At 38.4% G+C, this 19917-nt stretch overlaps 3 protein-coding genes across 5 annotated transcripts; all 3 read left to right on the forward strand.

The window, feature by feature from the left end:
• The first annotated feature begins 436 nt into the window (after positions 1-436).
• LOC127787256 (ethylene-responsive transcription factor ERF023-like) lies at positions 437-1277 on the forward strand. The gene has a single exon (XM_052315218.1). The coding sequence runs from the start codon at positions 581-583 to the stop codon at positions 1145-1147; it is 567 nt and encodes a 188-aa protein (XP_052171178.1). The 5' UTR covers positions 437-580; the 3' UTR covers positions 1148-1277.
• A 1210-nt stretch (positions 1278-2487) lies between these two features.
• Positions 2488-4915, forward strand: LOC127787705 (uncharacterized protein At4g00950-like). 3 transcript variants are annotated; one of them, XM_052315776.1, is made up of 3 exons: positions 2490-3542; positions 4470-4548; positions 4620-4915. In XM_052315776.1, exons 1-2 carry the CDS (start codon positions 2757-2759, stop codon positions 4500-4502), a joined length of 819 nt encoding a protein of 272 aa, XP_052171736.1. In that variant the 5' UTR covers positions 2490-2756; the 3' UTR covers positions 4503-4548; positions 4620-4915. The 3 variants fall into 3 exon arrangements, with proteins under 3 accessions (XP_052171733.1, XP_052171736.1, XP_052171734.1); XM_052315773.1 differs by lacking the exons at positions 4470-4548; positions 4620-4915 and adding an exon at positions 3633-3957 and having other exon boundaries at positions 2488-3542; XM_052315774.1 differs by lacking the exon at positions 4470-4548 and having other exon boundaries at positions 2497-3542.
• A 6559-nt stretch (positions 4916-11474) lies between these two features.
• LOC127787674 (uncharacterized) lies at positions 11475-12281 on the forward strand. The gene has a single exon (XM_052315731.1). It carries the CDS (start codon positions 11475-11477, stop codon positions 12279-12281), a length of 807 nt encoding a protein of 268 aa, XP_052171691.1.
• Positions 12282-19917: the final 7636 nt, after the last annotated feature.

The raw sequence follows: 19917 nt of genomic DNA on the forward strand, positions 1-19917 counted from the left end.
CAACTCTTGGAAGTAACTTTTCATTATGGTTGTGGGTCTCCTTGAACTGTATTTGTAATTAATCGTCAACATATATATATATATGTATGTTTCTTGATTCACTGATTGATCTACGTATTATAGTATCAATATTGTGCCAAGTAAATTAAATTAAAATAGAATACTCTTGGATCCTCTAAATTAATTAATATTTGTATATATGTAAACCTCCAACTCCAACGGAAGAGTGTGTGTGTGTGTGGAAAAATCCAATTCCAGCCGAAAGGTACAAAAAAGGGAAGGAGACGCCACCAAGGTCTCGTGTTACCCTCTAACATGTGAACCCACCCTCCAACCCATTCATTTAGAGGACCACAACAGTACTGCATTGCCCAATTGCTATTATAAACTTAATTTGGCAAAATTACGTAACCCCCGTCGTCAAATGTATGTTTATTTGATATATGTAATCCCATCATTATCGCTAGATAGCTAGCCCCTGTTACCAAGTACAAACAAACCAACTGGTACTGGTAGTATTTAATTAAGTTGGCCAGGCTTAAAGGAGCTAGGGAGGGATGCATGCCTTAAAAAACTTGTAATGGATCAGCAACCCCCGTCATCACCAACACCAAGCAATGAAGACGATGGCACCACGTCTCCGGGGGCCAGCGCCGAGAAGTCCTGTAAATCGGAGCTCCGTCGAGGGGGCACAAGGCACCCAGTCTACCGCGGCGTCCGGAAGCGGCAGTGGGGCAAATGGGTGTCCGAGATCCGGGAGCCCCGGAAGAAGTCGCGAATATGGCTAGGCTCCTACCCGGCTCCGGAGATGGCGGCCCGTGCGTACGACGTCGCCGCCTATTGCCTGAAAGGACGCAAGGCGCAGCTCAACTTCCCTGACGAGATTGAGGTCTTGCCCAGGCCCTCCTCTTGCACCGCCAGGGATATTCAGGTGGCAGCGGCGATGGCGGCGAAGGAGGTGAAGAAGAGCGGCGATGATGATGACTTCTGGGGTGAGATCGAGCTACCGGAGCTGGCAGAGAGCGGGGGAGAGGCTTGGCCGAAGAGCGGCGGCGGTACCAGTACTACTACTAGTACTAGTACTGCATGGCACAACTTGAGGGGGGGTGCGGGGCTGGGAGGTGATGCCACGTGGCTGGATGGCTAGGTCTCTGCATGCATGCATGTTTTGGTGGTACGTCGTCTCGTTTGTTTATATACGGACATTATACCATGTGCAAGCGTTATACATATATATATTAATTATTATATACGTACGTAATGGTATGTATGCATGTCCCAAGCGGGGGGGGGGGGGGGGGGGGGGGGGGATACGCACTTCTTTGTTTATTAATTAGATTTAGGCTTTAGCTAACCCAATTTAGGTTGGCTATGATCGATCCATGTATTATTAATTTGTTTATGTAACCATCCATCCGGTTGGCAATTGCCAATTGCTAATATAAAGCAAACAATAAAAGAGGTAAATACACCCTTTTTATAGTTTTCATAATTCCATCCCTATATATCATGCATGTGATATCGTCGCATCTTATTTTTAAAATTGTTTGGGGCCTCAAGGACCATTTGGCATATTGGCCCAATCATGGCGGCCCATTGTATACTGAAAGAATTGACATTGACATTAAATTGTTTGTGGCTACCATGACCATCGCCATTTTCATTGGATATATCTTTTACCTAACCAATTTATACTAAAATTAAAATTAATTATGTTGTTTTCAACCATGTTTTGATTCTCCCAAGAAGCCTGTACTAGTACTGTAAATCGTCGAGGCAGAGCCCATCTCATGTCTTGGGCTTGGGCTGGATGCCAAATGGTCCCTCTTAAAAGTGCTATAATCCAAAAAGGTACTGTAATATTGCCCCCACCAACACCCATACCAAACCCCAAGGAACCAAATACAATTGTCGGGGCTCGCTTATCAATGATTTTGTGAACCTACGCTATCGTTCGTTAGATTTTAATTTTTCAGTTAATTTTATATGTTATAATAAGACATCAAAATCAAAGACACCTCAGACCCAGCTTAGGCCATGTCATGTCACACAATGACAATGCCAATTGCCAATTTTTATGGAAATGTTATGTCACTTTTCTCACTCCCAATGCATCATCACATCAACACGTTCTCAGAGATGTTTGTCCTTCATACCCAGATAAAAATGCTTTTTTTTTTTTTAACAAAAAAAGTTCAGAAATTTTTCTTACAAAAAAGACATCAAATAAAAGTGAAGGAAAGCAAAAAGGGTTTGTCTTTTGAGTATCCTTTTATAATAATATATAAAAAGGACACTTAATGCTTAATATGTTCTATTAATAAGAATTGATGACGATTATCATTTTAGACACCGACACGTCCTATAACTCTTTTAAGAATCCCCATAAACCAATAGATACATACACTCAAAAAGTTTATATGTATGTAGGGGTTCCAATAACAATAAGGATTAAGGACCATTTTTAAGTAAAAAAGCAACTATATGGGACGGGGGAACTCAAAGAAGATAATACGACCGACTGACAAGATGAAAATGCAGTGGGTCAATGCCAACAAAGATCAATCCATGAATATGACTTTCCTCTATCGTCTAATTTGATTAGCTCATCAGTCTGACTATCCAGAGAGCCATGCCCCTTATTTTCCCCTCCCCCCCTCCCTCTCTCTGCTTTTACATGAAGTGGCTGCCAAAGTCCCTCCAGACACCGAACACAGAGAGAGAGAGAGAGAGAGAGAGAGAGATAGAGAGAGAGAATGGGATCCGAGGAGACAGCAGAGGAGGCAAGTTCCACCCCAAGGCTTCCACTGTTCACCGTCCCAACAACCGTGGAGTCGCCGGAGCGTTCAGGGACGGTGACGCCGCCGCTCCACACGTCGGCTGCAGTGCCATTCCGGTGGGAGGAAGAACCCGGCAAGCCGCGGCCCTGCACCGCCCTCATCGCCCTCCCAACCACCACCACCACCACCACCAGCATGTGCCGCCTGGAGCTGCCTCCAAGGCTGCAGCTTGTGGAGGCGGCCGCCGCCGCCTCCAAAATGACCAAAGCGCCCTCCCCCACCACGGTCCTGGACGGTCCCTACCCTCCGCTGCTGCTGCTTCCGTCCTCCTCTTCTTTCAGGTTCAAGGGGCGGGGGTCGACTTTTGGTAATCGTAGCCCTGAGAGAGGGCAGCTCGGTGCCATGGTTCTCGGCGGCAAGAGCAAGAGCAAGAGCAAGAGCAAGAGGCCGCCGGAGGAAAGAAAGGGCAGCAGGGGAGGGTTGTTTGGTTCTTCTTGGGGGCGGAAGGCAGCGACAAGACTCGGCGGCAAAGGGGAGGGTGGTGGGGGTAGTTTGGTTTTTTCGTACTCCATAGACATTACAGATTTTGGGCCTGGCTCTAATGAGGAGGCTGGTACTGGTAGTGCAAGTGCAAGGATGATGACGATGAAGAAGAAGAAGAAGACGACAAAGACGAAGACGAAGACTCCAATGACAAGGCAGGGAAGGAGCCACAGCCACCTCTCTGCTGAAACTGAAGCCAGCAGCAGCTCTCGCATCTGGGTCAGTTTTATCCATCTTCTCCAATGCCTTTCTTCTTCATGATAATAATAATAATAATTCATCTATATTTCCTACATTTTCTTTTTATAGCCCCCAGAGAATAGCCTAGCAGTCAGAGGCGATCTAACGATGGGGATTCCGCCCTCACGTAAACGGGTGCTTGAGATCAAATCTGAGTGATGAGTTCCTGATTTAACTCTCCCCCTTATGGAGCGGTGCGAAACGGGAAAAAAAAAAAAAAAAGAACCGCAAAACAAGAGTCTCCTACATAATAAGGGAAACAAAAAAAAAAACAAACCAACCATAACCAATTTATTTCCCTTTCTAGTTCTTACATTTGTAGCCAAGAACCAAAATAAGCTTACTGTCAACCCAAAGTTTAACTGGAAATAATTATCTGGTAGTGATTTCCTTTTGTTTTACGGTCTAACTAATGATTTATATGGCTTTTCATGTAAGTATCAAATCTCTTAATTAGGTCATGTGATTGCCATCACATTGCATACCTAATTGAATACCTTAATAATAACCACCCTCTTAAGAGTTAGCGACGGCCTCATCTAATAATAATTAAGAGACTGTCTGCAATAAATTATCGCACACTTTTATTTGCTTACTTATTCGTGTGTTGTGGTGTGGTGATTTGTGAATTATTAGACATGCTCCATAAACTTATCCTTCTCCACACGTAGATAAGTTTGAAGCAGAAAGCTATCAGACATGAAAGTCCAAAAGAACACCCCTGGTGGTGCCTAGCTAGCTAGATTTAATCCCATTAGCTGTCAACAATCTATATACATACAAATGGATCCAATGTAGAATCCATCTACCATCTGCCCACAAAGAGAAAAGTGTCACGTCCATATGGTAATATTAGAAGTGAGCAGCGAATGATTCCAGCTGCTCTTTTTCAACTCTTTCTTCTAGGTACCTTGCCCTTGGACACCGGGGGCCAGCTAACTTGCTACTGGTGGTACTTATTGACATTATACCCGCAGGATAATGGGTAAGAGTAGATTCTTTTCTCATTTTGCCTTGAGTTTTGTCCTTGAGTTTTGTGTCTTATCTATATGGCAGGCAACCATACGCGAAGGCTTTAAGCAAGTTCTTCCATGGAGCAAGAAGCCCAAGAAAGAAGGCTCGTAGATTGAACCGTATCTGGTCTTTGGTTTCCTGTGAAAAGCTACTTTAGTAGCCGAGCAGCTAGCATGGCCTTTTGAGATTGAAATTGGATGTAATATGTAATATATTTCTATATATGTAGGTATGAACGTATGTATACAGATCTAGTCTAGAACAAGTGGCTGCTCTCTGCCAATGATAATATTCGTGTTTTACATTTGTCATGTATAAAACGTCTTGCCCTATGCCAATATTGGACAATGTACTGCACTAGGCATTCACCGGGAGCATTTAGGTTGTAAGGAAGGAGAAATGAATATGATACAAAACGGGAAAAAAAAAAAAAAAAGATGCTGAAATAAAAAGTAAGAAACGAAAATATAAATAAAAAAATATAGAAGTTTTTTATAAATATAATTTTTAATTAAAAATTATAAAAATATAATTATTCAATCAAACATATTACTCATGTACATACATATATTAATACACAGTTATATATATATATACATAGCTATATATATACATACATTCAGAGTCACAAACTCACACCTATATACATATATTCAGTCACATATATATACATACATTCACAATCATAAACTCAGCTATATATCAAGAAACTAGGTAGAAGAATTGTGGAATCAAACCACCAAATCAACTTTCATTGATATCTGAAATATATATACACAAAAATCCTAAAAAATCTGCTCCTAACTTTTCTCCTATTTTATAGAAGTAGATTACAACACTTTAACTATCTACTTTATAGATTTAGATCAACAAGAATTTGAATAACTTTTGACTAAATTATCCTTATTTTTCTTTATCTTTTAGGTTGAATTTTCTGATTACATTAAACTTTAATCCCGAACTGTTTGTGATTTTTACCTTCCTCCAATACTCCCTCTCAAGTTAGGGAATAGATGTTAATCATTCCCAACTTGCCTCTAAGTGATTCAAAACCTTGTTTTGCATGGCTTTAGTTAGGATATCTGCTTATTGATCTTCAATAGGAATATAAATAAGTCTTATGTCTCTTTCTTCATCTCTTACTTGACAAAATGCCTGTCAATTCTGATATGCTTCATCCGGTCATGCTGCACTGAGTTGTTTTCAATGCTGATAGTTGATTTGTTATCACTATAAAGTAATTTAAGAAATGATACAGGCATAGAAAGATCTTTCACCAGTTTTTATATTCATATTGTCTCACAAATCTCTTTAGCAATGGTTCAATACTCAACTTCTGTATTGCTACGAGCAACTACTTGTTGTTTCTTACACCTCCAAGCTATTAAATTTTCTCATAGTTTGGTACAATATCTTGATGTGGATCTACTATCATCAATAGAACCTGCTCAATCAGAATCTTCATAGCCAATGATTCCTCTATCCTGACTACAACAGCTCTTTCCAAGTGTTCATTTGAGATACATGAGAATATGATAAGTTGCTTCAAGATGCCTTTTAGTTGGTAAATGCATGAATTGGCTGATGATGCTCACAACATAAACAATATTTGACATTGTGTGAGATAAATATATAAGCTTTCCTACTAAGCTTTGATATCTCATTTTGTAAACTTGATATTTTTTTTTCTTTTCTCTCTTCTTCCAATTGGGCTCTAAGAGAGTACTTGCTGATGTATACCCTAGTTTGTTTGTTTCCCTTAGCAAATCTAGGATGTATTTCCTTTGGAATATGAAGATGCCTTCCTTGCTTCTTGCCACTTTCAATCCAAGGAAGTATCTTAATTCCCCCAACTCTTTTACCTTGAATGCTTGTCTCGATTGATGCTTTAACTTCTCAATCTATTAGTTGTTGTCTCTCGTAACGATGATATCATCTACATACACTATCAAAACTGTTCTCCTTCCAACATCTTCTATCTTGGTGAAAAAAGTGTGATATGTTTGTCCTTGTTTGTATCCAAACTCATGTAGGGTATTACTAAACCTCTTAACCCAAACTCTAAGAGATTGTTTAAGACCGTGAAGTGATTTCTTTAGCTAGCACACTTTTCCTCGTGTCATTTTTCTCAAAACCTAGTGGTATTCTCGTATAGATTTCCTCTTCCAACTCTCCATTCAAGAAAGCATTTTTGACATCCAATTGATGTAGTCTTCAGTCTAGATTTACTGCCAAGGATAATAAAATCCGGATGGAATTTAGTTTAGCTGCTAGAGCAAATATTTCCTCGTAGTCCAAACCTTTAGTTTGAGTGAATTCTTAAGCTACAAGTCTTGCTTTGTACTTGTTAACACTCCCATTAGATTTGTACTTCATAGTGAACACCCACTTGCTGCCTATTTCTTTCTTTCCCTTTGATAGCTCCATAACTTCCCATGTATCATTCTTTTCCAAAGCTTTCATTCCTTCCATGACTGCTTTCCATTTTTCATCTTATAGTGCTTGATAAATATCTCTAGAAATAGCCACACTATCAAGACTGACAATAAATGATATGTATTGAGGAGATAATATTGAGTATCCGAGATAATTTGAGATATGATGTTTTGTACAAGATCTTATCCATTTCCTTAGAGTAATTAGAATACCTAGATCATCTTTAAATCTATTATGTGCCTCAATATCTCTTTTAGCCACATTTTCTAGACTTATCTCCATATTAGATGATTTAGTTGACTGAGGATCACGAGACCTTCTTGAATAAACCATTAATGGTGATTTATTTTGGACTTGATCTTCTTGAATTTTGGTGTTATCTATCTCTCCCCTTTAATAGTTTAGGGCTAGAGGAATGGATTCTGAACTGAATTCAAGACTGATCTAACATGTTTTAGGATTAAGAACAGGGGTTGGTAATGGATCAATGAGTGGAGAATCAGGTATAAGCATGATTGTACTCCAAACTTCTTCTGTTTTAGAGGTACTTCCTTGTAGAAGAGTGTCTTGAAAAAATGGTTGATGCTCGATAAAAGAGACATCACAAAACACAATGAATTTTCGGTTAGTGGAGTTATAGCATTTATATCCTTGTTGAGTGGGGGAATATCTAATAAATATGCACTTGAGTGCTTTTAGGTCCAATTTAGATTGAGTCAGTTGGTTTTTGTGTACAAAAATAATACATCCAAAAATCTTAGAAGAAGGAGAATTTAAAACCCTAGTATGGTGAGAAAAGGATTTAAAAAACACATTCAATGGAGTTTTAAACTCCAAAATTTTTAAAAGGAATCTATTGATGAAATAGGTTGTTGTAAGGACAATTTTTCCCCAATAGACATTTCAAACTAATTGAGTAAACATTATGGCTTTTGCTATCTCAAAAAGATGCCGGTTCTTTCTTCAGCTATCTCATTTTGTTGGGGATTATAGGGACATGAGCTTTGGTGAACAATACCATGCTCATTTAGATACTAATTAAATTCATTGAAAAAGTATTCTTGGCCATTATTAGATCTCAGTATATGAATAGGTGATTGAAAAACATTTCGGACTATTTGAAGAAACCTTTTGAAAACATGATAGGTTTTAGATTTGTCTTTCATTAGGAACACCCATAACACTCTTGTGTGGTCATCAATAAATGTGATGAACCATCGTGTGTTTGTTAGGTTGGGAGTCCTAACTAGTCCCCAAATGTCGCTATAGACCAAATGAAATGGTTTTAAAGGTTTATAGGTATGATTAGGGTAAGAACTCTTGGTTTGCTTTGTAAGGATACAATGTTCACAATAGAAATTCTGAATTTTATTGCTAGAAATAGAAGGATACAAAACTCTAAGAAACTCTAAGTTAGGATGTTCTAATCTTTGATGCCATAACATTAATTCAGATTCTGAAATAGTAGCTAAAGAGGATTGAATAGATGACCTAAATTATGTAGAATAATCAAATCTTGAAATCTTAAAGTCTTCCATTCTCCTCAGCTTTGCCAATCATCTTCCCTAAGGATAAGTCTTGAAAAACACAATGAGAGTGAAAAAAATCACTAAGCAGTTCCTTTATTTAGTTATTGTACTTACTAATAACAGGTTGCATCTTAAATCAGATACATAAAGTACTGATTTTAAGGTTAAACCTATTATATAAGTTGTTCCTTTCCCTTGAGCTAAGGAGGTTGTACCATCATCCATAAAAATAACATGCCTCGATCACAAAGTTCATAATTAGATAAAATTTTAAGAGAACATGTTATGTGATCTGGTGCTCCAGTGTCTATGATCCAAAAATTGGTAGAAAACATTTGAGAAAGTAAAGAGTGACTTGTATTACCTTGTTTTGCCAAGGATACCACTAGATTGTTGTTTACACTTTCAGCCTTATGCACCTTAGTTTTGGCCTCCAATTGATTTGTTGTTAAAGAGATAATAGTTGCATTCCCTTTTTCAGCTTCTACCATATATGTGGATTGACCTCCCTTTCACTAATTCCTTGGCTTCCAATTGGTTGGCTTTTCATGTATCTATCATGAACCTAGGGTTCATAACAACGTTGGAATTGGCAATCGAAAGGATATAATTGAATAGAACTGAAACAGAGTGATTCAAGAAGAAAATGGGGGGAGAAATTAGAGAGAACTGAAAGAGAACAGTAAAGAGAAACAAGAGAGAGATTTCAGAGAATTATAGAGAGGGAGAATTAGAGTTTCATTTAATCAATTCATAATAGTCTCACAGTATTGCACATGCACTCATGTGCAATTACAACAGTGACTATAACTGCTTATAGCTAAAACAAATAGCTATAACAGAAAGAAGAAATGAAATTACAAAGTATAGTAATGCATGTAAGCTAAATACTATTATATTTCCTACTCTATCCTTGGGGATCTCGGGGTCATGACAATTCCCCCCTCATTGAGAAAGTTCTTGTCCCCAAGAACTTCAACAATTGGTCACTGCTCTTACCCAATATCAGCTCTCTCAATTGGTTTCATTCATCTTTTTTTCTTTCTCCTTTTAGGCTTCTTCATCTTCATTCTTAGGTTTCCAAGATCAATTCCAAGCCTAAATTGACCCAAAACTTCCATAGGGAAAACTTTATCGAGTTCAAGCACAATACAACTACTCCCGGTAATAGTTATCCAATCAAACTTGGTCTCCAATCTATGGACATGATCAGTAACTTCCGGACAAACATACTTAGTAGTTAAAACTTGGAGTCCAACGTAAAGGCTATCCGTGTCCGTGACCTCCATCAGTAGTTCATTATTGTCCAATACAAGTAAGGGTGGCAAATCTACATCCATAATTGCAGTTATTGTCTTCCCTTTTAACCCACAACCATGCTTTCTTGCAAAAATATCAACATCCTCAAAATGCAGTAATGGAGGATTGTAAACTTGCCTTTGATACTCATACTAAAGCTGTTTATGAGCATTAGCATTAGGAGTTGCGATAACTTCAATTTCAGCCAACGATTTCTTAATGACTAACACCTGGCCTCCATCTCGACTTTCCTCCCTAACATGATTTATAGCTAGATTAGGTTGTGTATCACTGGGATCATCATCTTCTTGCTCTTGTACAGTGTGGTCTACCCCAATCTCTTCATTCAATCTTCTTTCATCTTCGTAATCCTGAGTTTTCATTGACTTGTTCGCTTCATTTACCGCACCAACTTCCTTAATATTGGCTGAAGTTTCAGTCAAAATCTCCTGATTACATGCAAATAATCTAACAACTCCTTTTCCTTTGTGTTTGCTAAAATATTCCTCTTCATGGACTTCTTTTTCAGAGGGATCAGATGGTCCCTTTGGGTCTATTATCCTAACCACCTGATCATCATAGTTTCCCTTTAGATAAAGCTTTTCACCGTCAAAATTATTCTCGATATTGCAGTCATCCTTCTTGTCATTGTTGCTAAAATCATAATACTTCTTTTGCTGCCCAAAATCTAAAGCAGGCAGTGAATTTGTTTTCCTTCTTCTTGACTTCTCCTTTGACTACTCCATTTTAAGGAATTCATCTTTGTTAAGACTTTCACGATAATCCTTGAAGAATTTAGCGGGAAAGCTATAGTGATACTTCTTAGTAAGTATCATCGCAAACTCCTGCAAGTGCTCATGTAACATACGGGAGAATTCCTTGCACGCTCCGTGTATCCCACTGCTTGTTTCCTTGTTAACTCGACTGGACTTTGTTGATGGAAGAAGATAAAGCTAGGGTTGACTCGTGCTAAAGAATAAAACTGAGAGATACCAGATAATCTCATCCATATCCTCTTATCTCTTATTGATAATAATTTGTTTCAATTTGTAGTTAGTTATCTGTTTAAGTTTGATTATTTAATTTGCTTATGTTGTAATCTAGAGCTATAAATTAGGAGTTATCTAAGAGTTATAAATTAGGAGATATTTTAGGAGTTAGAGTTGAAGTTGAATTAGTAATGAGCTAGGAGACTTTGTGTATTTATTCTCAAGGAATAATCTAAAATCGGAGAGGTAGAATTCATTCAATCTACCTAATTTTATCATGATATCAGAGCCTTGCTCGTGAGATATCTGATTAACAAATAGTTCTTCTTGTAAGAGAACTCTTATACAATGGCGGAAAAATCTCAAACCAGCGAGGTCTCCGCATCAAGTCCTCATCCGTCACCCAGTATCTGAGTTCCAACAGCAAGGAATATTCAAGCTCTATTGGCAGTGACAGGCTTTGATGGATCCTCTCTACAAATCACTCTTCATAAGTTGAATGGCACTAACTTTCGCGAGTGGTTCCAATCGGTTATGCTTGTGATAAAAGGCAAAGGCAAGGTTGGATATTTGATTGGTGAAATAATGCGGCCAGTACAGAATCTGCAAAATATGGATTATGGGAAGTCGAGAATGCCATTGTCATGGCATGGCTTGTGAATTCTATGGAACCAAATGTTGGACGGACTTATCTCTTTTGTAAGACTGCTAGTAAAATTTGGAGTGTTGTCCAAGAGATCTATTCAGATCTTGCAAATACTGCTCAGTGTTTCGAACTTAGATCCACTATTCGATCCACCAAGCAAGGTAACAATTTTGTAACTGAGTATTACAATATCTTACCTAAGTTATTGCAAGAGATGGATCTCTTCCATGAGATCACATGGGAATGCTCAGTTGATGGGAGGAAATATGATAAAATGGTGGAGAAAGAACGAATATTTGACTTCTTACATGGTCTAAATCCAGATTTAGACGAGGTAAGAAGAAGATTGCTTGGAACCAAGCCTTTTCCCTCTATGAGAGAGGTATTTGCTGAGGTTAGAAGGGAGGAGAGTAGAAAGAAAGTAATACTGTCCAATCATTCAACCAGTGGAGGATTATTACAGAATTCTGCCTTGAATACAACTCGAGGAAGGATGTCTACTCTAACTAAAGGCGACAACCAGCGAGAAAAACAATGGTGTGACTATTGTAACAAGCCATACCATACAAAAGAGACTTGTTGGAAGCTGCATGGAAAACCTCCTAATTGGAAACCTAAGAATCAAAGGAAAAATGGACAATCAGCTGCTTACATGATGGAATCTGACAAGGGAACTCCAGCATCGATTTCTTTAACTCAAGAACAACTGGAAGTCCTTCACCAGTTGTTAACTCAAACCAAGATACCAAAGTCGATCGAAAGTTCAGACAGCAATAACAATTCTATGGTATCTTTGGCCAAGTAAGGTAAAATTAGTCATTCTCTATTCTCAAAAAGATTGTCAACTGGTGTTTGGATCATAGATACTGGAGTTTTAGACCATATGACAGGTGATATTGATACATTATCAGATTATAAGCCATGTAATCAGAATATTACAGTTTTTATTGCTGATGGTACTAGGAGTTTTGTTCAAGGAACAGGGACAGCACATGTTGCAGGATTTAAGTCTAAAATCAGTCCTTTATGTACCTAATTTAAGATTTAATCTTCTGTCAGTAAGTAGGATTACAGAAGAAAAAATCTGTTTAGTAATATTTTCTTCCTCTTATTGTGTTTTTCAAGACATATCTTCGGGGAGGAGGATTGACAAAGCTAAAGAAAAGGATGGTCTATATCAAATATCAAGGCTTGATCACCAAGAAGAATTTAGGTCCCTAGTTCACTCCTCTCTGATTACTGTTTCTGGAAATAACTTGATGCTATGGCATCAAAGATTAGGACACCCTAGTTTAGATTATCTTCGAGTCTTGTACCCTTCGGTTTCTATTAATAAAATTCAAGGCTTCTCTTATGAACATTGCATTCTTGCAAAACAAACTAGAAGTACTCACTCCAAACATACCTATAAACCTTTCACAACCATTTCACTTGGTGTATAGTGATATCTGGGGTCCAGCTAGAATTCCTAACCTAACCAATACTCGGTGGTTCATAACCTTCATTGATGATCACATAAGAGTATGTTGGGTATTCCTATTAAAGGAAAAATTTGAAACTTATTTGATATTCAAGAAGTTTCATCAAATGGTCAATAATGTCTTCCAATCTTCTATTCATATCCTAAGAACCAACAATGGCCGAGAATACCTCTCAAACCAATTTGATGATTATCTAAATGAGCATGGTATTGTCCACCAAAGTTCTTATCCATATAACCCCCAACAAAATGGTATAGCCGAGAGAAAGAACCGGCACCTACTTGAGACAGCTCGAGCACTTATGTTCACTCAATCGATTCCAAATTCATATTGGGGAGAAGCAGTACTTACAGTAGCTTATCTAATCAATCGCCTTCCCTCAAAGCCTCTTCAATTAAAACACCTTTGAGTGTATTCCTAGAGTTTTTTCCTCACTATACCAGAGCCTTAAATCCACTTCCTCCTAAAGTATTTGGGTGTACCTCTTTCGTACATCACAACCAAGTAAATCAGTCCAAACTTGATCCAAAGGCACTTAAGTGTGTATTTGTTGGCTATTCCCCAACTCAACAAAGATATAAATGTTATCATCCTCCTACCAGAAAATTTGTTGTGTCATGCGATGTTTCCTTCTTGGAAAATAAATCCTTTTTTGCTGACACCAACTTAAACAGTGTACTAGCATATTCTTGGACTTCAATCATATCAATTCCTCTCTCAACCCATCCATCTCCAGGTCAGTTCTTGAATCCCATCCAAGTTCAATCCCAGCCACTGAATTGATCAGCCTAACCATAATCACTATTCAAGCCCAAAATCCATCTCTCAATTCCAAAATCAGCAAAAGGGGGAGAAAGAGAAAACCGAGATTCAACAAGGTGGTCCAAGCTTGCACAAACCTCCTCTTAAGGTATATTCAAGAAGACCACTAGCACTTCAGCCAACCAATCCTCCCAACCAGGAGGTAAGTCCAAATCAACAACTTACTGATAGCGTTACTGCACAATAGTGTGAAGATGATCTAGGTATTCCCATTGCCTTAAGAAAATGGAGAAGGACATGTACTAAGCATTCTATCACAAATTTCCTCGGGTATTCTAAACTATCTCCTACTTATAAGGCATTTACCCTCAGCCTTGATAATGTTGTTATCCCAAGGAATATCTATCAAGCACTGCAGGATAGTAGATGGAGAGAAGCAATTATAGAAGAAATGGCAGCCTTGGAGAAAACAGGTACATGGAGAATTGTGGATCTTCCTAAAGGAAAGAAGGCTGTTGGAAGCAAGTGGGTGTTCACATTAAAGTATAATTCAGATGGAAGCCTTGAGAGATACAAGGCAAGGCTTGTAGCTCAAGGGTTCACTCAAACCGAAGGCTTGGATTATGAAGAAACTTTTGCCCCAGTGGCAAAACTCAATTCAATCCGAGTATTGTTGTCCTTAGCAGTAAATCTGGACTGTAAATTGCATCAATTGGACATTAAAAATGCCTTCTTGAATGGAGAATTAGAGGAAATCTATATGCGTATACCACCCCGATTTAAGACTGATCACACAAGAAGTAAAATATGCAAGTTAGAGAAATCTTTATATGAGCTAAAGCAATCATCTCGAGCTTGGTTCAAGAGATTTAGCAACACATTATACAAGCTGTGATATACTCAAGGTCAAGCATATCACACTTTATTTACTAAGATTGGGAGAGATGAAAAGATAACAATTCTAATTGTCAATGTAGATGATATCATCATCACCAGAGACAATCATCAAGAAATTCAACAACTGAAACAACAGCTCAAACAGACATTTGAAGTAAAAGAGCTAGGGGAACTACAGTACTTTCTTGGATTGGAAGTAGCAAGAAGCAAGGAGGGTATTTTTGTATCACAAAGGAAATATACTCTAGACTTGTTAAAGGAAACAGGCAAGTTAGGATGTAAACCAGTAAATACACCACTTGAGCCTAACTGGAAGAATAGAGAAGGAGAAGAAGACAATCAAGTAGACAAATGCATGTATCAGCGGCTGGTTGGCAAACTCATTTACTTATTACACATAAGACCCGACATTACATGCACTGTAAGTATTGTTAGTAAATTCATGCATTTTCCAACTAAAAGACACTTGGAAACAGCCTATCACATCCTTAGATATCTAAAAAGAACACCAGGCAAAGGGATGCTATTCAAGAAAAGCCAAGACAGAGGAATAGTCGGTTATGTAGATTCAGACTGGGCAGGCGCAATGGAAGATAGTAAATCAACATCGAGATATTATACAAGGCTATGGGGTAATTTGGCGACTTGGAGAAGCAAGAAGAACAACAGGTAGTAGCTCGCAACAGTGCTGAAGTTGAGTATCGAGCTATTGCTCAGGCAATCTATGAAATAATATGGGTAGAAAGGCTGATAGGGAGATCTTTCTATGCAAGTATCATCTCCTAAGTTACTCTATAGTGATAGTAAATCAGCTATCAATATAGTTAATAACCCTGTTCAACATGATAGAATGAAGCACGTTCGAATTGATTGACACTTCGTCAAGTAAGAAATGAAAGAAGGAGAAATCAAGTTAACCTATATACCCACTGCAGATCATCATGCTGATATTCTGACCAAATCAATGCAGAAACAGAGTTTTGAATCAATTCAAAGCAAGCTGAGAATATTTGATATATATTCCTTAGCTTGAGAGGGGGTGTTGGTGGAAGAAGATAAAGCTAGAGTTGGCTGGCTGGCTCGTGCTAAAGAATAAAATCGAGAGATACCAGATAATCTCATCCATATCCTCTTATCTCTTATTGATAATAATTTGTTTCAATTTGTAGTTAGTTATTTGTTTAAATTTGATTATTTAATTTGTTTATGTTGTAATTTAGAGCTATAAATTAGGAGTTATCTACGAGCTGTAAATTAGAAGATATTTTAGGAGTTAGAGTTGAAGTTGAATTAGTAATATGCTAGGAGACTTGTGTATTTATTCTCAAGGAATAATCTGAAATCGGAGAGGTAGAATTCATTCAATCTTACCTAATTTTATCAGACTCATTATCCAACTTTCCCTATTGTTGATTTTTTTGGCTAAATTGCTCGATTCCTTTTGTTTCTAACAGAAAATGCAACATTCTTCTGCTGCCATTGAGGGTCTGACTGTCTCATGTGCGCAATGCTTCCCAAGGCTTCATAAGCAAGACATCCCATTGAAAATGCAGCATCCTTTGGCTACAATTGAGACCCAATGACCAACATCTCACTAACATGACACTTGGAAGACCAAGGGATAGAGGTTCTATACATACCGTTCTTCTTCAAACAAGTTAACCAAAATTCAAAGTTGAAATTAACCTTTATTTCCCTTTGCTCATAGCCTCAAGCACCAACAATCAATGAGCTGGATAAGTTTGAAGAATCCACTTCTTACACGGAATCCATTGAATTCGTTGCGCCACTCTAATCTGTAACTAAATTGTCAATTAGAGCTGACTAACGCAATAGATAAACAGCCTCCTGACTTGCTCACGAACGCTACCGATTTAGGATCGTTTGGACCTACGTCCACTTCACGCTTTCACTACTCGTCAGAATTGAAATGTTTCAACGATCTTCCCAACCGTGCCTCTTCTTTTAGCCTCAACTGTCTACCTTCCTCTTTAAGACTCGGACATGAGTGCCCAAAATTCCCAGGCGACAATCACCTCACATTAGCATCGAAAATCACCGGATCCTACTTCTCCATTCAATTCCAAATAATAATTACAGAAATTATTGGCCGAAGATCACTCACCTACTATGCCTTCCAAATTCGAATTGAGGGTGCTCGCTTGCTTGGAGATTAACACCTCCCAACACCTAACCACCTTCCAGATGTCCAAAGTCGATGGAAACATCGCCCAACCAAGTCGCCTTCAAGTCTTCTCAATCTGAACCTAATCATTGAGACAGATTTCCCTACCTTTAACTCGAATTGAAACCACAACCATGCAGTTACCACCCAATCATCGACCAACACCACTGTTTCTACTGTCGTTGGCCAGAATCGATTCTGCTCACGATTGTTGCGAATTCAACAATCTTCTTCGGTCGACTCCCTCTCACCCAATCACCGACCACGGGGTGGAGGACCACAACACTCCTTGAGTTCACCTTGATCGACAAGTTTTTGGAATCCAATTACGATCGCAGTAGGCTCCAATCGTACCACCGAAATGGTTTGATTCCATCGCCTCGTCAATTTTGTGATGTTTCCGGAATAGCCTCTTGCGATTTGTTCCTTTCTACCATCGATTGCCGGTTAGCTTCAACACCTACTATGGATTGGGTGTCCGTTGCGACTACGGAATCTAATCAGAATTCAGTTGGATCTACCTGGCTTGCTTTTCCTCAATTTCGAAACAAAATCACTAGAATCTTAGTCGGGCCAATCCACCTACCTTTCCTTCAGATTTGAGTTGACACTCATCCCCTCGCATGTCGGAATCGACTCCAAGATTCAACTGAGAATATTCTAGTTGTTTCTCTGTCATGAATGCGCAGTTCACTAGAACAGTCGAAGTTGCACCGGAAGAAGAAACTGACGATAGCTATCGATATTTGTTGGACCTAAATCAATAATGAAAATCGCCGAGGAATGATGCTATGGTACCATTTGTTATGAACCTAGAGTTCATAACAAGGTTGAAATTTGCAATCGGAAGGATCTGATTGAATAGAACTAAAATAAAGTGATTTAAGAAGGAAATGGGGCAACAATGGGGGGAGAAATAAGAGAGAAATAAGGAGAGCAATAGAGAGAAACGAGAGAGAGATTTAAGAGAATTGTAGAGAGAGAGAATTAGAGTTTCATTTAATCAATTCAAGCATGCCTTTCGTCCTCTCTAGCTGTGGCTTATATAGCCTCACAGCATTGCACATGCACCCATGTACAGTTACAACAGTGACCATAACTGCCTATAGCAAAAACAAATAGCTATAACAGAAAGAAGAAAAGAAATTACAAAGTATAGTAATGCATGTAAGCTAAATACTATTATATTTCCTACTCTATCCTCAGGGATCCTCAGGATCATGACAGTATCTTCCAACAGTTTCCCTAATATGATAGGGCTTATTGTAGTGGTCACACCATTGCTTATCTTTTTGCATCTCTCTTTTAGCTATGATAGGAAACTTTCCATGAGATATATTTAGGGCAGAATTCTGAATATAAACCTCATTGTTTGAATAATTAGAAGTAGGCAACATCATTTTCTTCCTACTCTCCTCTTCTTACTTTAGCAAACACCTCTCTTATAGATGGGAATGGCTTAGGACCGAGTAATCTACCTCTTACTTCATCTAAATCTGAGTTTAAACCATGTAAGAAGTCAAAAAACTCTTTCTTTCTCCACCATCTTGTTATACTTTCTTCCATCCGTAAGACACTCCCATGTAATCTCATAGAAAATGTCCATCTCCTGCTATAATTTAGTTAAGGTGTTATAATACTCAATAACAGAGTTATTACCTTGCTTTGTGGTTGGGATGATAGATCGGATTTGAAAACTTAGGGTTGTGTTTTCAAGGTTTGAGTAAATCTCTTGGACAACCTTCCAAATCTCACTAGTTGTCTTGTAGCATAGTTCTGAAAAGCGATAGGCGCACTGAGACACAAAGGGTCCTGGAGCCTAAGGCGCGAGACACATCTTTTAGAAAAAAAAAAAAAAAACTCAAAATCTTGTAAAATCATAAATAACTATCAAATTATCAATAATAACACATGCATATCATTCATGATTCATCATCTTCAAATTCTAAACTAACAACATCAAGATTGATTCATTCATCATGTAAATTTTAAACTGGAAATATCATCAAAATTCAAACTCAAAGTCTCAAACTCAAACAAGTACCAATCATTATGCAAAGTTCTAAACAAACACATAAACACTACAAGCCCACAATCAATAAAGAAGTTGTTGAAGTATGTCTTAATTTTTAGAATGAAACCCGTTATTTGACCTGACCCAGATAATTTGGGACAAGACCTAAATGTGGATTTTTCAAGAGAGCTGTGGTGGTAGCGGAGTCCAAGCCTGAAGCCCACCACTACTCTCGGGGGTTGGGGGGGGGGGGCAAAGCCCTCTCGTGGTATGGTTGAAGCCAAAGTTGAACCCGATTGTGATTGAGTTTGTTTAATTCTAATTTTAATCAAATAAAACAAGGAAAAAAAACTCATAAGAGCAGGCTAGAATCAAGAAGAAAGGAGGCTAGAACCGAGAATAACAATTGGTTTCGATGGGCAGCGAGCTACTTGATAGTAGGTTTCATGAGACGTGCCTCACGCCCCAACACCTCGCTATGCAAAGCGCACACCTCCTGGAAAATGCCTCGCCTTGGCTCAATCAAGGCGCTAAACTAGCGCCTTGCGCGCAGGTGCACCTTTAATAACTACGTCTTGTAGAATAAATATATTCTTCCAATCTTGAGTTCCATGAAGTTTACTACCCAAGCTATAACAATAGCATTCTCAGCCTCCCTTACTCCATAAGTTGTTAACTCAGGGCTTGGTTTTGCAATATCTCCTATTAGATAGCCTACTTTATCCTTCCCTCGATCTACTAGCATAATTGATTGGAACCACTTTTGGAAGTTGATTCTATTCAGCTTGTGTAGAGTGATTTGGAGTGAATGGCTATCAAGAGCTGGTGGAGTTATTGAAACTTGATTATTCTTCATCGGAAAAGGATTGGTGGTTGAGGTCTCACTTGTTGTTAGATTCTCAGCCATTGTGTGAGCTTAAGAGTCCTATTTGAAGTAGAAAACTAGCTATTGGGTGCCACAAGAACTTGGCTTTGATACCATGAAGAAACTAGGTATAAGAATTAAGGAATCAAACCACCACATCAACTTTCATTGATCAGTGAAACATATATACACAAAGGTCCTAAAAAATCTGCAAAAAATACCTCCTAACTTTTCTCC

Source organism: Diospyros lotus, chromosome 12 (genome assembly GCF_014633365.1).
Source record: "Diospyros lotus cultivar Yz01 chromosome 12, ASM1463336v1, whole genome shotgun sequence".
NCBI classification, from domain to species: Eukaryota; Viridiplantae; Streptophyta; class Magnoliopsida; order Ericales; family Ebenaceae; genus Diospyros; species Diospyros lotus.